Genomic DNA, 18,894 nt, shown 5'->3' with positions numbered 1-18,894 from the left:
TGCAATCAAGAATGCTGTTGTTGTGGTGGAATCAGCGAGTCTGCCTTATGCCACGAATAACATCTGAATTGAGAGTGTGATATTGCTTTTATACAACAGTTCAAAAAGCAAAAAGTTAATACTGAGTAACTTACATAATACTTCCAAACAAAGCCGAAGTAGAATTCACACCGCACGGCTCTGAGCAATGCACTGGAGCTGTTGTGTTTTTTCCTCAATAAATCAGTATTTTTAATGAATCGGTTAAGTGAATGATTTAATGACTCACTTAAAAACAGTCACTTGTTTAATTCCTGAATAAATCTGTTTTGAATGAATTGGTTGAGTAAATGACTCAACTCACTCATAAAGACTTGTCGCCACCTATTGGCCTAATGATGTAACGTACAGAAAGCAATTCCCCACCACTGAAGTCCCGTTCACACCAGAATGGATGACTGTAATAATAACTCTATTTCTGGCATCCACATCAACAACGATAACATTCTGTTTATTTTAGGCACATGCTGCTTTCATGTCATCTCCCTTTTAAAAACACTCAAGCTCTTTAATGTCGGCTGGATTCTGATTGGCTGTCAATTTTTTAAAATTCTGATACAGATATTTTGTGCCAATTTCCCAGGAAGTGACGACTTTGTTCTCTTGAACACATGGGATAGAAACAATGCTTTATTTACAAATGTTTTATGCAATATTCCAATTTTGGATGGAAGCAAAGCTATAATGTACATCTGCAATCTAGGAATACAGCTCTGCCAATCAGAAACAAGGACCAGAACTGGGGTAACTAGGTTGTATATTTGATAATACTATGTATTGTCTAAGTGTCTGAAAAGAGGCATCATGCTTACTACTACACAGCCATAAAGCAAAATACAATCATAAACAACCACAACAAGCATTTTGTAAAACAGGTAAGGTCTTGATCACTTGTTTACATAAATATACATTTGCTTCTTCCTGTTCTAATTGCATGATTTTAGGGTCTGTGTAAGTTTAAGTGAATGTTCTGATGCTACAGCGCAGGTCTCTGAAGTGACATTTAAGAGTCAGTCCTTTATGACATGATTTGCTCTCGATAGTTGCTTTAAAAAAATGCGGGGGATGGTTGGTGTTAACGGGTCTTGAAAGGTGTCTTGACTAAGGAGACTGAAATAGAAGCAGCCGACATGAGTTTAATAATGTCAACTGCAACTGTGCAAAGCCCAGATGTTTGCTAAAGAAAACCCAGCAGTGCGGACAATCTGAGTGGGTCATTAAGGTGAATAAGCAAATACTGCTCTTGGTAAAGTGCTGCTCTCAAACTGTGGACATAGCAAATGTTCCTTAGGGAGGGATTGCAAGCGAGAGAAACACACAAACAGCTGCACATCTCTTTGTCTGCTTAATTACTACAAACCCTTAAAGCATTTTTAGGCATGCGTATATGGTTGATATGGCGCTGGACACAAAATGGCTCAGCCATTAAAAAATCTACACAAATGAATCTCAGAGGGATGGCCTTGCGGTTACACAAATGCTTACCACGTCACATTTTCAGCTGTTTCTTTTCAGGGACCTCACTCAATTCATGCCTCTGGGTGGATATTCTTGCAATCCTTGGGATATTCAAGGTGAATAAGGGACATATTTGTGCCAAGACTGCGGTCAGGTCGAGTAAAATGTAACAGATTTCTGCTTCATTTGACTAAATAAGCATAAAAGCATGTTAGATGGTCAGATTCTCTAGTCCGCGCTGTCTTAGTCATTAGTCATTGGGATTGTTACCCTACCATCAGTCTGGGAAGTGTTTGGGTGTTGTTAGTTTAGGCAAATTGTGTTTGTCTAGTATTGTTACTGCCACTGGCAGATCACATTTGAGCAATTAATGCATACGTTTTAACAAAGGTTACTAAACTTTTTCTTACAGCACTATTTTATGATCAATTTTTTATTGAGAAAAGTCTTTTCAGATTATAGCTGCATAAAAAGAAAATGCAAAAGATGGAATATACTGAATTTATTAAAATAACATTATAATAGTAAAAATAATTATTTATATTTTTACAAAAATAACATTTCTTTATATAAAAATACTCATTGAAATTATATTTATAATTTTTGCTTAAAAAATAACACCATCAGGTCCATCGCCATATATAACAATATGATTTGAGCTCTTTGTTTTATTCTCTGACCTCTCACTCCTCGCATATGACCTTTTGGCCTGAGCTCAATGCCAACAAACAGTTAAACAGCTTTGATAAGATCCTGAAAGATTTTCCATCGTAATCCAGTATGCAGAACAAAATAGACACCCTTATAATCTTGAGAATCCTAAGCAGTCTGTTTGTTTGATTGTTTGCTGATTGCTAATTTCTTGTCATCCCTTGTGTGATATCTATTGATGTGGCCCTGCTCGGTCGACTAGGGTTTTGCTACAGCAGTCTTAGTGCCAGTTGGGTACTATGTAAAAAAATGTTTGCCATCAAGATTTTCCAACTCCCAGGGACACTGAATCTGCTCCTATAGGACATAAAAAGGGCCTCACAACATATTCAGTCAAGTTATTTGTTTTATTGCAGGTATGGTTGAATAATTAGTGACTGCACAGCTGTGCATTGATCTTATTGATCTACTATTGACATTATGTCCTACCTAGAGCACACTGGAGAATTGCAGAATCCCACATGAGTTTATGTCATGAAGCACTGGCATACTGTATCTAATGTATTTTCAATGTGCTTTTTATTTCCTAATTAAACTGATTTTCTAAAATAAAAGTGTCCTTTTTTTCTTAATTTATGTTTTGCATTGTTTCATCTGTATGCATGTCAGCTGGAAACATTGTTTCAATATGAATGAACAAAAATTTGTCATGCCAATAAAGCACCTTAAAATTTAACGCTGCTATATAAAAGTCTTTCCAGCGAAGTCATGATTAGTCACATTAGAGGAATGTGGCACACCTTTCCTCAGAATCCACAGGATAAATCTTATGTTGTAATTCTGTGTGAAATGCATGAATGGATGCATGAATTCACCACCCATGATGGATGATCCAGAAATTTTTTCTTATGGAAATGAGACAGGCACTGCAGTTCAGCCAGCTTTCTCATGCCATGATTTTTTCTACTTGCTAAATCACCTGCATCTATCATGGAGGGGCTCTGTGCTTTGTTTCTGAGCTCACACTCAAGGAGAAACCCTGACCAGGATGTCAGATGGAGGAAGACTTCATTATGATTCACCCCAAAAACTGGAGATTTTTGTCAGCTACAGACAGAGGCTGATCCACAATACCAAAACACATAACATGTTCTAAAATCTGTAAAAAAAAATTTTTTTAAATATTATATAAGTAATTTTATTAACTATGATGTCTGTTGGTCATGTAAATAAATAAATAGTACATTAGTATTTTTTACATATATTTTTCTTTATTTACATTTAGCTAAAAGCCATTTCTGTCTATGGCAGGTTCAAATGTGACCATTTATACAATAATTTACTTTCAAAAATATACCTACACTGATAAATATTACATGGGGTAAAAAGTGGGACAGCTAGCCCTGTTCTCCCCTACTTAAAACTTAAACATCAAAAGGACCTTGCAAAGAGTGTCAGATACAACATTTTTGACTAACTACATTCATTTGTGAGATGACTGGAGCATACTGTGATTTTATTTACTCGTGTCTCAGTTGGCACATTAAGCTTATTGTAGATTATTAAACCTATTAGTCTACTTAGAACTATCTTCTATGGGGTGTCGTTTGAGCGTTTAAATTAGTCACTGCTTATCAGCCACTGTCACTTCCTAGTCCCCTCCACTCTCATGGGTGCATCTCATTTTATAGTGAACACTAATATTAAGCTATAAAAAGGGGCACGGTCAGCCTCACTCTTTATCGCGAGTTAAACTTTGATTGAAGACAAATACAATGATGAGAAAAGTAGTTCGGGCTCTCTACAAAAGAAAGTAGCCAACGCAGGTTGTCCCTCAGACATCCTCAAAGCAGCCAAAAAATAGGCGGTGCGGTGCTGGGGCTGGTGTTTTTTTCTCCTGTCAAAGGAAAACGGAATGACCACTGGGATTGGCATTTTCACAAAAGAATAATCTACACGGGTTAGCTGGGACGTATTTTGTTCTTTAAAATGCTTTAATTTGCTAAGTGGCCGAGTATGGGTGAGACAAAGGGCTCTACCCATCGACAGCTATTCTGGGGCACCGCATAGCACGGGAGTGTTGGAAACGACCCGCGCTCTGGACAATATCTTTTTTCACATATCCAGGGACAAATATGGTGCGCCTTTTAATTTATTTTCCTACTGTTTGGACATCCAGAAAACTGCCTGACAGTTGTAGGTGACACGAAGAAATGTATTTGTATGATTGTGGGCTGAATAAGTGGCGCGCGCCTGTCTCGCACGAGCGCAGGTGGATCCAATAAAGAGGCGTTGTAGTAGCCTAGCTAAACGAGGTGAAAACGTCAAAACTAGTCGATATTTTCAGCATAATATAGTAATAAGTCACTTTTTATGGTTTGTGAGGATTATTCTTCTCGCGTTCCATTTCCAAATGTAAATAGGCATGTGTGGAAAACCGCTAGTCTTTTGAGGGGCAACGCTTTAATGGGAGGATTTTTCTCTGGACTACTACAGTTAATCAATTTAAACATCACTTTCACTGGAACCCATTGACGCGTGGATATTCATCGTCTTATCAATTCCCTTCGAGCAGAAGAATGCCCGAGGACCTCTCCGCGGCCAAAGCCCTCTACATGGGCATGGAGGTGGTGATCGCCGTGTCATCCGTGATAGGAAACGTGATGGTGGTTTGGGCAGTAAAAATTAATAAATCCCTGAGAGATACTACATTTTGCTTCATTGTTTCTCTGGCGCTCGCGGACATTGCAGTAGGAGCGCTGGTCATACCACTAGCGATAACTATAAGTATCGGACTCCAGACTCACTTCTACAGCTGTCTGCTGGTGGCGTGCACGGTGCTGGTTCTGACCCAAAGTTCTATCCTTGCATTGCTCGCTATAGCCATCGACCGATACCTGAGGGTCAAGATCCCAACCAGGTAAAGTTATCATTCCAAGTCCCTCTGGTGCAGATTTCCTTCTGCTGTATGGCTACGTTATGTTGACATATATATATATATATATTTAGTAGGCTATGGGATGTGTGTGTGTGTAGTGGGGTCCGAATAAAACAATGAAAAATAATGACGTAAATGGAAGAAATATTTCCATTTTCCTAAAATGTAAGCAAATTTGTGACGTGCACTTTCCTGGAACACAAACGATGAAAATATTGCATTAATAGTTAATTAGTTAATTAATTATAAAGAATAATCATCATCATCCAATAAGCCCCACTGTCTGGCCATGTTTTTAAGCAACATGCAATTTTTGTTGCTTAAGAGGTACAGATGGAAGAAACCACGTGTACCTGAGCTGATGACATAATATGACTCATACATTTCTACACTGCTTACACCATATATTTGCAGAGCTTTCCATAGATTTTAACAATTCATAGAGAATGTGTCTTTACGTTAGCAGTAAGTACCATGTCAAAGGATCTGAACAGGCTCTTATTTTCATTTTTCAGAACAGGTATTATATTCTTTGGTATATGTGGTATAAGATTATTTTTTGGTTGTTAGCTCCTTATTTTTGTATTGCGCTTATCACTTAATGTCAAGTGTCAAAGAGATCATAGACAACATTCAAAAAACATGAACTGAGTGACTTCATCACAACAATTCACTGTTAGACTGCTTAAAAGCTGCACCTGGCTCAGTATGCACATGGGCTTATTTATTTCTTTAGGGCACAAAATGCATACACTATCTGCTTTTAAGTTTTAGCTACATCCCATTTACAGACTCTATGTCTGGGTTACCCTTTCTCCCCAGAGGAGCTAAATGCAACATACTCAGCTATGTAAAAGCCATTCTATTTTTAAAGATGCTTTTTGTGTGGAAAATATAGTTCTGTGCTCTTTTTTTTTATTTGTAATACATCAAACATTGGAGTCCTGTGTTCAAATCCCAGATGAGTTTATTCCATAACTTTGCATTTAATTTGTGATTTTGCTTAATTACCATGACCTGTACTAAGTATATGCCAAAATTAACATAAAATCCACCACTTCAACACTTTTGTTAGGTGGCTTGTGGGCAGACACATAGCAAAGGTGTGAGGGAAATATAACACGGGGGCTATACATGAAAAAAATTACCTCCTACAAAACCATTTATTTTGAGAGGGGAAAGTGGAGAGCAAAAACAATCCCATGAAACTGTCGCGAAAGAGCTATAAAGAAGTGAAGTGTGTCTGAGAAGTGTATCGAGTTGCTGCCGTGAGCGAAGAATGCCTGTCGGCTCTGTCTGTTGGATCAGCCATTGTGCACAATAGATGAAAACACAAGATATCAAATAGAAGGCCTACAGTGGGGTCATTAGAGAATAAGATCATTAGAGAAAATAATATTTAGCTTATTCTCATTTATATGAATTGTTTTACATTGCAAATTATATTATCAGCATAACAATTTGAGTAAAAAGTTGAATATAGTGTATCATCTTATCTAATATTTCTCACTGATAGCAGCATTCGATCTAGCCTATATGAATTCCACAAGTTCCATCTGTTATAAACCCAGAATAATGGAAAGGTGGGCTTAAAGGGTTAGTTCAACCAAAAATAAAATTTCTGTCATTAAAGGTGCTAAAGAGGATGTTTTGTTTTATACATTTTTGCAATATTACTTGAAACTATCTTTACTAACTGATAAAAGACTATTTGTTAGGTGCACTGAAAGGAATAATATTAATATACATCATCTGTGCACGAGGTAGGGCCTTAAAAACATCAGCCAATCATCGCGTAAACGATTGGCACTCTGGCTTGTCAATCACTGCCATTACGTTCCTTGTGAAAGACGTGCGCGGATTGGCCCTCTGGCTTGTCAATCACTGCCATGACGTTCCTTGTGAGAGACGAGCGCGGCTGCACGCTCCAGTAACTTTCCACACTCCACAGGCGCCGCATGCAATGTTTTTGTCAGGAGACAGGAGTAACAACTGCAGATTATGAGTTACCTGCGGTGAGTCCAACATAATGAATCCATTAACACGACACAGCGAATGCCGGTGGTAAACACTCGTGTTCCAATACTCGTGCACGAGTTTTGGGAGGCGTTCCCTCGAAATGAGCTGTGAAGGAGGGGGGTTGTTCTTACGCATGCGCTCATTTCAATAACTCACTAACAGTCTTTGGTTTCTCAGTCGACGAAAAGATCCTCTGTAGCACCTTTAAGTACTCACCCTCATGTCATCCCAAATCCGTAAGACATTCATTCATCTTTGGAACACAAATTAAGATATTTTGATGAAATCCAAGGGTTTCTGAACCACACATAGGCAGCAATGTAATTGCATCTTTTGAGGTCTAGAAAGGCATTAAAGACATCAGTTCAGACGTAAACATGAAAGCTCTGCACTGCGTTCACTACGTCAGCTGCGTAAGGGACTTGCATAGAAGAGAAGAAATTGTTGAATTGTTATTTTTGTTTTGTTTTTGCGCACAAAATGTATTCTTGTCGCTTCATAAATTTAAGGTTAAACCACTGTAGTCACATGACTATTTTAACAATGTCTTTAATGCATTTCTGGACCTCAAAAGGTGCAATGACATTGCTGCTATGTGTGGTTCTGAAACACTCAAAAATATCTTAATTTGTGTTCCGAAGATGAACGAAGGTCTTGCGTGTTTGGGACAACATGAGGCCAAGTACTTAATGACAGAAATTTCATTTTTGGGTGAACTAACTCTTTAAGTAAAATATACTAAAGTTCGTGGTCTACTGGGCTGAACTAATGCAGAATGTTTCATTGTTACAATGTTACAAATATTTTTTATTATTTATTTGTTCCACTCTTCAAAAGTGCATATGGTTCTTATTCTGTATAAAGTGTAGTCATGCATCACAACTTTCCAAACGCAACCATCTATTTTTGTACAATCAGAAAACTGTTAATTTGTTCATAGCAACTTAAGAACAGAGGAAACAGTGCTTCTCTTGGACCTACATATGCATGAGTGAAAACAGTAATAGGCTATACAGACATCATGTAAAAGAGTATGAATATTGAGATGAAACAATTCATCATTAAAGGGTTAGTTCACCCAAAAATGAAAATTCTGTCATTTATTACTTGCCCTCATGCCGTTCCACACCCGTGAGACCTTCGTTAATCATCAGAACTCAAATTAAGATATTTTAGTTGAAATTCGATGACTTTGTGAGGCCTCCATAGGGAGCAATGGACACTTCCTCTCTCAAGATCCATAAAGGTACTAAAAACATATTTAAATCGGTTCATGTGAGTACAGTGGTTCAATATTAATATTATAAAGTGACAAGAATATTTTTGGTGCGCCAAAAAACCCAGAAATAACTTATTTAGTGATGGCCGATTTCAAAACACTGCTTCATGAAGCATCGGAGCATAAATGAATCAGTGTATCGAATCATGATTCAGATCACGTGTCAAACTGCCAACGGCTGAAATCACGTGACTTTGGCGCTCTGAACAGCAGATTTGATACACTGATTCATTTGTGCTCAGATGCTTCCTGAAGCAGTGTTTTGAAATCGGCCATTACTAAATAAATCGTTATTTTGGTTTTTTTGGCACACCAAAAATATTCTCGTTGCTTTATAATATTAATATTGAACCACTGCACCTTCGTGTGGAATTCAGACAGCTGCAGAGACTTGAAAGTCTGCAATTACATCACAGGTACCTTTGTTGTGAAATCATTCACACAGAAGACAAGGAGTTTGGAGAGAGACCTAGAATCTCAGATAAAAGATGGTATCTTGGAGAAGATGTATTGAAGGACGAGCAGAAAAGTAATGCATTACAATATTGTGTTACTCCCTAAAAAAGTAACTTATTGCATTACTTAGTTACTTTTTATGGAAAGTAATGCATTACATTACTTTTGCGTTACTTTTTGTCATCTGGGCCAGGCTGTTTGTTTGTTTGATTGTTTCTTTGTCTCTATAACAACAAAAAGTTCTATTTTGGCAAATGTAATGGCCTCAGGCTGAAGGAATGCAAATTAACGCCTGTACAGTAAAGGGCAAACAAACGCCAAAGCAGTTCAAACAAACAAGCCTTTCAGCTGTGCTGCCATTCTTGAATACAGAACAATATGATGCAGGAGAAGTAAATGAGCAAATGTATGCTCCCATTTAGTCTAGAATAACCATCATTTTTACACAGTGTACACAATGCCTCTGCATTTCCAATTTCTCTCAACATGGGGACAGGAGAGGTGTCAGTCATTAAATGGAAAACATCTTGCGTTACTTTTTTGAAAATGTAACTCAGATATTTTGTTGTAAATTTAAAAGTGATGCATTACTTTACTAGTTAGTTACTTGAAAAAAGTAATCCGATTACATAACTCGCATTACTTTTAATGTGTTACCAACAAAATTGAGGATGAGAGGGAGTGGGTTCGATTGAAACGTGCTTTCTAGTGGTGGTACTTTGTCACAATTTGGCTCTTAATTAAAGTTAGACAGCAGGTAAAAGAAGCTGGCCTTGGTCATTCCAAGACTATACAACTGATTTCAAGTGATTTGCAAAGTGACCAAAATTCTGTACCAGTTTTAATTATACAGAATTTAGCCTTATATTTCTTGTAATATCACTGTAAAGCTGCTTTGAAACAACCTGCATTGTAAAAAGCGCAATATAAATAAAGGTGACTTGACATATTGTGAAGACATACTGTATTGTGTTTTCTTTACTGCACATTTTGCAATAATATTGCTAAAATAATAGTGCATAACTAATTCAAATTTTGTTCTTGTTTTGTAGTTATAAACGAGTGGTCACTCCCAAACGAGCTGGAATTGCAGTATTCATGTGTTGGACGGTGGCCTTCATAGTCGGCTTGACTCCCATGCTGGGCTGGAACAATTTACACAACCTGCAACGTAACAACGGCTCAATCGGCCCTAACCTCATCGTCACCTGCCAGTTTGAAAACGTCATCAGCATGGAGTATATGGTCTACTTCAACTTCTTTGGTTGGGTGCTTCCCCCGCTTCTTTTCATGCTCATCATTTACTCTGAAATCTTCTACATGATCCACAAACAGCTGAATAAGAAGGTGTCCAACCACTCTGAACCGAACAAGTATTACGACAAAGAACTGAAGCTGGCGAAGTCACTGGCACTAGTCCTTTTCCTATTCGCTGTTAGCTGGCTTCCTCTCCACATTATGAACTGCATCACGCTCTTCTGTCCGAGGTATGAGAAGCCCATGTTCCTCATTTATATTGCCATTCTGCTCACCCATGGCAACTCTGCCGTCAACCCCATCGTTTATGCTTTCCGCATCAAGAAATTTCGTACTGCGTTCCAGAGGATCTGGAAGCAGTACTTGTGCTGCAAGGAGGCTCCTCCCCCTGAGAGCCAGCAGAGCGAGAGACTGGATAACAACCACTATATCGCTGCGGCTGCTGTACCTCCAGAACCAGCTTTGGAACAGAACGTCTGACTGACATCCCAGCATCCTCTAAGGAGGTCAAACACCTTCTGCTGGATGGACGGCCAAAGCTGTCAAGCCTTGGTTTGTCCCTTTTGAATGTAAATCAGAGCTCACTACAGACTATTCTGGCTGAAATGTCCATTTATTGGAATGAGACAGCATTGCTCAAAAAGCAGTCAAATAATTTTAATGAGAAAACTCACCACAGGAAATCTTGCTTTATGAAGAAGCCCTGAAGGATGTTTTTATCTACAATGAGTTTGACAGTGCATATCATTCATTTAAATGAGAAAAATTCTGAAATATTTGCTCAAATAATGAATCAAAGATTGCACACAATTGTTTTTTGTGAAGTTCTGTCATTAATATAGTTAATATGGAAACATCTAATCACCAGTTACTGGTTCTATATGAATGTATGCAGAACCAACATCAGAGCACCATACACTCTCAGGTTCTTGGATATTCTGCTTGTATTCTGAACCTTTGTGCACAATGACAGGAAGAGGATGTCAGAAACAGTGACAAGGTGATGGACACAGGTTTTACTTGTCCTATTACGGAGCGTCTGAGAACTGGTCTTTAATTATGAAGGACAAAAGTATGTATTGCAGGCAGCTGATACTGCATTTTACTAACAGCTGCAGTGAGGTTATCTTGCCTTTTAGCAAATTTGTGCGTGTATGTGTACGATTGTGCGCATGTCATAACAAAATTAGAATTGGTTGAGGAAATGAAGATGCACTGAAGTCCTATTTATTCTTTTTTGCTATGACCGGAAAACAAAAGTGGAACTGTCAGTAGCTAAGACTAAATCTAAACTATTTGAACATTCAGGGTTAATAAATGATCAAATCCAACAGTGTATTACCTTTCAGTATTTCGCTATACTTTTTCCAAAATCATAGTTATCAATTTTTAAAACAAAAGGGCGCATAAAGGATTGGAATGAGTGTGTTACACTACAAGGAAAACCTACTGAACTATTTTGGTTTGTCTTAAAGGGATAGATCACCCAAAAACAAAACAAAAATCTGTCATCATTTACACACATTTATGTTATTTCAAACCCATATGACTTTTTTTTTCTCCTGTATAACACAGAGGGGGATTTTCAGCAGAATATTCACACTTCTCTGAAAATACAATAATAAACTATTTTATAGAGTTTTCATTTTTGAGTCAACTATTCCTTTAACCCTCTATGGGGCTAATTATGAAAAAAACTTTATATTTTACATTTATTTAAGACTAAAATCATTTTCCAGAATTAGTATTATAAATCTGAATTTGACCTTTTTAGGGTGTTGCTGTCATTTACTGACTTTTTTTTTTTTTTTTTACATTGAAAATTATTTTCAGCAAATTGTCTGAAACTTCACACTCCTTCAAATGCATTTTCACTATTTGAAAAGTAGTGAAACGGTCTTAGTGTTTCAAAAAACATTTGTTAGTAACATTACATTTCATCTTATGCTACTATTTTATTTGGAACTTACATGTAAAAATGCAAAAACTTGCAACAAATTCAAATGCAATTTCACTGCCTGGAAAGTCAAGAAACCATGTCTTAAAAAGTCTTTAAAATGTTAGTTAAAAAAAAAAAAAGAAATGAAAATTTTATAATTTATTCACCCTTATGTTGTTTAAAAAATGTGAAGTGACATGTGGCCAAGTATGGTGTCTTATACTCAGAATTTGTGCTCTGCATTTTACCCATCCAAGTGCACACACAGAGCTGCTACAAGGGCACCTCAGTTGTGGGTAATGAGAGGAAGAGAGCACTGTACATTCACTTCCCCCACCTACGTTTCCTGCCGGTACTGTGACTCGGACATGCGCCCTTCAGGTTACAAGTCTGACTCTCTAGGCCACAACTGCCCCAACTGTTCCAAAGCTGTATGAGTTTCTTTCTTCCGTTGAGCTAAAAAGATATTTTTGCAGAATGTTGGTAACCAGATGGCAGCAATTGACTTCTATAGTAGGAAAAATAATTGCTGGTTACCAACATTCTTAAAAAATATCTTATTTTTAATTCAAAAGAAGAAAGTCATCCAGGTTTGGAACAACACAAGGGTGAGTAAATGATTACAGAAATTAAATTTTTGGGTGAACTATTGTAGCACAAGTAAAAATCAACAATACTCTTCTTTTTCAATGTACCACACACTATCCACACGTAACTCGATTTTGACCCGTTTAGTCATTTTTGGAGCATTGCTGCTTGTCAGTGTAGTGACGCCAATAGGCAATAGCATCTGACCATGTAGTATGGATGCTTGCATAGGATAATGTACCCAAATGCCTGACTTCCATTACATTCTATAACTTATATTGTTCATCTCTACCCTCACCCTCACTGCTTCTATCCTCCTTGATCCTCAACTTCTTCCTTTCTTACTATGATCTCATTTTCTGATTGCACTGCCATCACTATCATCAATACTTTCTGGAAAATGTACAGCTTTTCCTCTGTCTTCTATAAAACTTACAAACATCAACCTAAAACAGGCAAAAAGACTATTATATTGCCTGCCAGTACTGAAAAATAGTGCCAGCTACGCAGAAAATATGTATCCCCTTAAAGGACTTTGTGAATGACACACAGATCTTTTGTACTTTGAATTATTATTTTTGCAAAACGTGCATTAAAAAAGACCAAGAACTTTAGAAAGCACATTTGGGTGTATAATGATATTTAAAATATATATAATATAAATTATTAGGGGTGTAACCATAGACATATTAAATGTCTATGGGTGTAACTGTACACATATTCGTAACCGTTTCACAGGGCTTATTGCAACACCATTAACCACAAATAGTCGCAATAAGCTCTGCGTTTTGTTACTTAAAGGTACTCTAAGTGATCCTGGCTGGAGTAACCTCCTGTTGACGTTCGAAGTGTTGTCAAACAAAACAGAGGCTAGCTAGACCCTCCCTCCTCCTCCTCCTCCCCCTCCCCGCTGTGCTTCCTGAAACAGTCATGAACGCGCATTTAAAATCATTCTTGTCGGTTATTGGCTGGAGCATGTTTATTATGTTTCATGGTCCAGGCTGCGCCAGTTTGTTTTTATTGCCGTTTTTGGAGCTTGTGGCGACTACAGAGACCGTGTTTTTTAACAGTGTGTTCAGGGGGACAGGAGGCTAGCAGAAAGTGAGGAGATGTTTGCTGTATGTGACAAAAAATGTTTTGGCCTAAAAACGTGTGACATCACTTAAAGCACCTTTAAGATACAGTGCAACTTACTGAAACGGTCTCTTGTAATCGCTCAATCAGTGTTTCAACGGCAGAAAGACGTCAATAAATAATGTCATATAGCATTTACCTCAGAAAAGCCATTCAATGTCCAAAGTTTGTTAGTTCACCAGACAAATTAACTCTTTTGCTTAATATATGCACTGTATTAGCCCATATATTCATTATTTTACTTAATCTGTTAGTGATGTCTTTATTATTTAATGTATGTTTATATAAATCTGTCATGAAAATGACAGCCACTGTGTGGACATGATTAGGCTATATTTCAACAACGAATTGGAGTAAAACATAATTTTATAATTAGATTTTGAAGTTAATGCAAAAACTGCCTTATGTGCAGCTTACATGTTTGCATACAATTTGTTATTTGAGTGTTGATTATTATATCTAAAAATAAAAATTGATTGAATTTAGGCTAACAATTTGAGCTCAGTTGTTAAAGGGTTAGTTCACCCAAAAATTGAAATTCTGTCATTTATTACTCACCCTCATGCCGTTCCACACCCGTAAGACCTTCGTTCATCTTCGGAACACAAATTAAGATATTTTAGTTGAAATCCGATGGCTCCGTGAGGCCTCCATAGGGAGCAATGACATTTCCTCTATCAAGATCCATAAAGGTAAAACATATTTAAATTGGTTCATGTGAGTACAGTGGTTTAATATTAATATTATAAAGTGACAAGAATATTTTTGGAGCGCCAAAAAAACCCCAAATAACGACTTATTTAGTGATGGCCGATTTCAAAACACTGCTTCAGGAAGCATCGGAGCACAAATGAATCAGTGTATCGAATCTGCTGTTCGGAGCGCCAAAGTCACGTGATTTCAGCCGTTAGCAGTTTGACCAAAGAATATACACTAACAAGAAGCGACACTCAATAGAACGTTCCACTGCAACACTGACGCCCAGCAGAAGCCCTTACGGGTGTGGAACGGCTTGAGGGTAAGTAATAAATCACAGAATTTTCATTTTTGGGTGAACTAACCCTTTAACCTTTAATATTATAGTAGCATAATGTTCAAGTAAGGGCGTATTGTTAAAGTTTATATCATTAGCAGAGATCATTTTTTTATTCTTAAGAAACTTAGTTATAATATATTTTAATATATTTAAAGACAAAAACACAATTTGTTCAGTAAACCACTGTTTAATAATAATAATAAAAAGCAATTTTATGCTTAGTTTTATGCTTAGTTTCTCTCCACCTGCTGTACTGAACCTGTACCGAATTGTAACTTCAAAACCGAGGTACGTACCGAACCGTGAGCTTTGTGTACCATTACACCCCTAATATATTATATATTTTTTATATATATATATATATATATATATATATATATATATATATATATATAATGCTAATGTCTCCTTCACTTCCTTGTTGCCAAAAATGTCAAGCACATGGCAAATTTAATTTTCTATATTATGATATTAATGATTTTGTTGTTGTTGTTGTTGTTGTTTGGTTTTATGTCCCATAGAGGGTTAAAGTGTGTATTTTTTTGAGATGATAAAATGCTTTCTCCTATCCCAGCTATAAGTAAAGCAGGCTGATTTCCTCAAAAACACACCGTGGCTCCGGGGCACTATCAAAACATTGCTCTGTTTGTTTGAGCATCCTGACCAGCCTGACACCAACATCCTGACCGTGAGTTTGGGCGGCATTTACTCATGGGGGAGTTTAGGAATTTGTTTAGGAGTTATTTTTGAAATTTCATTTAGTCACAGTGGCACAGAAATTACACACGTCACTTGTCACACTTCTGTGGGGTTTTTGATCTCATATGTGGATGTAATACCAGGTCTATACTGACATCAAAACTGAACATGTATTTAATCTGTACATAGCAATGTTATGCACCATGTCCAAGTACATTTTGTTCATAATTGTTAAACGGTTGTGGAATTACAATCATTTGTACATGAAATATTTCTGAGTAAATGGGAACAACAGGCTAATTAATTCTACCATCTTGTTATTACTTCACTGCAACAGAGAGGTGGGAGCTTCTTGTCCCTGAAACCCACGCAGTTCTCAATGTGATCGAAAACAGGAAATATCAGTTTACTATCAATGGAAGTGGTTCATCATCATTCATCACTGTCAGCACATTTGCCTTAAGCTGTTTGTATCAGCTTTTGCTTGTCTTACACTAATGCAAGACAAAAAATAATAATTTAGAAATTACTCTGTGTTAAACAATATCTTGAGATCTCCAAATAAACCTCTATTGTGCCATCATTCCTCATGCATGAGCAGAAAGCAACCAAGTAATAACTGACGTTTCTTGGTAGAAATATCGCAGGTCCCAGGGGTCCACATGTACGGGTGGGGAGGCAGAGTTGCTTGGCACAGTTTTTATCTTTGTTGAATATCTCAAGTGGAAAAAAATATTGACCCAATTATGCTCAAATGAAAGCTTATGTTAAAGAACTATACATTCAATGTCTTGAAATATTTACTAAATTTTGTTCATTCAAGACTAAAGTTATGTTAATTTACTTATGGTTACACATGTGTTAAACATCAATAGCTTTGAGATGGTAGCAAAAAATAAAATAAAAAATGTGATATTGTGATATAACGTTTAATTTATGATGTTGTTATTTTTTGCTCCACCAGTTGCCTTTTTATCATATTATTCTGTTCTATTACTATTATTATTTGTGTATGTATCTGTATGTATGTGGTAAATGATCATAGCTTGTATGAATGAGTGATAAAAAGGAATAAATTACAAATGATTTTCATAAAGGATTTTAGCCATGCAACATCATTTATCACAGGCTTTCAAAGTTCCTAACTATGGGATATTATTTACACCACAGAATAAAAAAATAAAAAGGTAATTGCAACATTTAACCTCACAATTCTGACCCTTTTTTTTCGCAATTCTGAGTTTATATCTCACAAGTCATAAGAGATATAAACTGAGACTTTCGAGATATGAACTCACAATTCTGAGAAAAATTTCAGAATTGCGAAATGTAAACTCACAGGAGACTAACCAGAAACCACCAACCAAAGTTTCCCCAATAGTTTAACTCAAGATGTCCGTAGTCTATGCTTCGTCACGTATGTTGCTGATATTCTCTCCTACAGTGTCTCTGTTAAGAATTCCTAAAAGAGATGTGCTGATCTTCAGTACTCTGCGCCGTATCACAGTGTTATATTGACCGCTAGTGGAGGTAATGGGCGCTAAATATAAAATAAAGCATGCCATTAAAGGTGCAATATGTAGAATTTTCTGTCCGCTAGAGGCCTATTCAAAACAAAGGTGTAGCTTGATGACGGCAAGTTTGAGCGTGGAATCTTGGAACGTGTGGTCTTCACCTCAACGGCCGGTGGAAATAAATCGGGATAGGACTCGGCAAGAAATCATGTTCATGGATGCGATTATTAACGTTACTGTAGTATGAAGCAGAGCAGGACCGAGTGTTGTGGGAGCTGAACGAGGCTGCTGGAGCGACACACGCCTCATGAGCAGCGGGACTTTTATTATGCCACAATCGCCGGCGCCGCTTTCGCTTTTCCGGTAATGAGTATGAGGTAACGCAGCTCTGTTTATCATATTAGATACATTTGAGTGTCTTGAAAATGTTATAACGTTACTCTGTGCGTTCACTCGGCGGCTGCTGTGAGACACTTGTTTGAGACGCACTTGCAGTAAGATAGATCGATTTTAGAATATAGGCCCTAGCTATTAAATGCTGGATGGCTTGTGTTGATAAATGGCATGCAATTAATTTTAAAAAGTATTGTATGATGAAGAAAATTCTGTATTACTGTTACTAAAAATAAAGCTGCATCTGATTATGCTATGTTAGCTGCTTCACAAAATAGTGTTTTTCTCTGAGGCATGATAAAGAATGGTACTCGCAAAAAATCAAGAAAAATAGATTTAAACAATAAGACTAAACGTGTTGAGCTATATAACAATAGTTAGTTTTCTGTCTATAAATATATCAAAACAGTTCTTCCTTTGTCTATTAAAACGTGTAATATATTAATTTATTTATATATTATAATATAATATATTAATTATATTAATTGTATTTGGTGTTTCCATGGTTTCTACAAAATAAAACCATAACCGAGGATAACGCAGGTATGACGCAATTGACAGGCGACTCCTCACACGTCCCGGAGCCTTGGTTAAAATTGCAATTTTCTCACGATTTACAAATAGTTGGAAACATTTGGGAACATTTTTATATATTGTAATATATAACACTGGCCGAGGGGTTTTTGGATATTTTACATATATAAATATAAATCTATATCTCAAATATAACTCATTGATTTGACTAAATTTGAGTTCTTTTTTTTCTTTCTGTTAATTTTATCTAATTCAGGTTTTTCCCTCTTTATTTTACTGTATTTTCCTAATTTTGCAGCGCTTTAGTTCAGCGTTTGTTGTTTTTAAACGTGCTGTATAAATAAACTTGAACCTGAGCTGTAAAGCGAAAGTTAAGCGAACAGCACCGCCCAGTGGTTACATAATCAAATGAAAATAGAGCTGTATTATATGTGATGTTATTACTGCTTCTCAAAGGCAAGCACAAACATACATACAGAAAGAAAGAAAGAAAGAAAGAAAGAAAGAAAGAAAGAAAGAAAGAGAAACGAACTGAAGCTGCATTTTAAAAGCATCTTATTTGAAGTTTGAATGGCCCTTAATACTGTGATCAATACTCTTAAAAAATGTGTTATTTGCTGGAAGCAGCGGTTTCTATGGCAATGGTCTGAGGCAGCAAAAGACCCGAAATCATAACATTACTGTGTATATTTCCTGAAAATTATGTATATATATATATATATATATATATATATATATATATATATATATATATATATATATATTTATATTTATATAATTATTTACTGTCTTAGATGTTTTTGTTAATTTTTTTTATTTATTTATTTATTTATTTTTTTTTTTGCATGCTTGTTTTTATATCTATTTGTCTATTTTGTTTCAAATCTATTTTGTGTATCCCCTGTATGTATTGTTTAATAAAAATTAAAATTAAAAAAAAAAAAAAAGACCCGAAATCTG

At 36.4% G+C, this 18,894-nt stretch overlaps 1 protein-coding gene across 1 annotated transcript; it reads left to right on the top strand.

Moving 5' to 3' along the window:
• Window positions 1–3,573: 3,573 nt before the first annotated feature.
• adora1b (adenosine A1 receptor b) lies at window positions 3,574–12,528 on the top strand. The gene is made up of 2 exons (XM_048210906.1): window positions 3,574–5,068; window positions 9,893–12,528. Exons 1-2 carry the CDS (start codon window positions 4,728–4,730, stop codon window positions 10,575–10,577), a joined length of 1,026 nt encoding a protein of 341 aa, XP_048066863.1. The 5' UTR covers window positions 3,574–4,727; the 3' UTR covers window positions 10,578–12,528.
• The last annotated feature ends 6,366 nt before the right edge of the window (window positions 12,529–18,894 follow it).

This window comes from Megalobrama amblycephala, linkage group LG12 (genome assembly GCF_018812025.1).
Source record: "Megalobrama amblycephala isolate DHTTF-2021 linkage group LG12, ASM1881202v1, whole genome shotgun sequence".
Taxonomy (NCBI): Eukaryota; Metazoa; Chordata; class Actinopteri; order Cypriniformes; family Xenocyprididae; genus Megalobrama; species Megalobrama amblycephala.
The sequence above is the reverse complement of the archived record's forward strand: the minus strand, read 5'-3'. Positions and strand labels throughout refer to the sequence as shown.

Bases quoted from the DNA above. Each gene is read 5' to 3' on its own strand.
- adora1b (XM_048210906.1), top strand. From the start codon at position 4,728: ATGCCCGAGGACCTCTCCGCGGCCAAAGCCCTCTACATGGGCATGGAG. The intron at 5,069-9,892 runs GTAAAGTTATCA...CTTGTTTTGTAG, and splicing joins AGGGTCAAGATCCCAACCAG to TTATAAACGAGTGGTCACTC.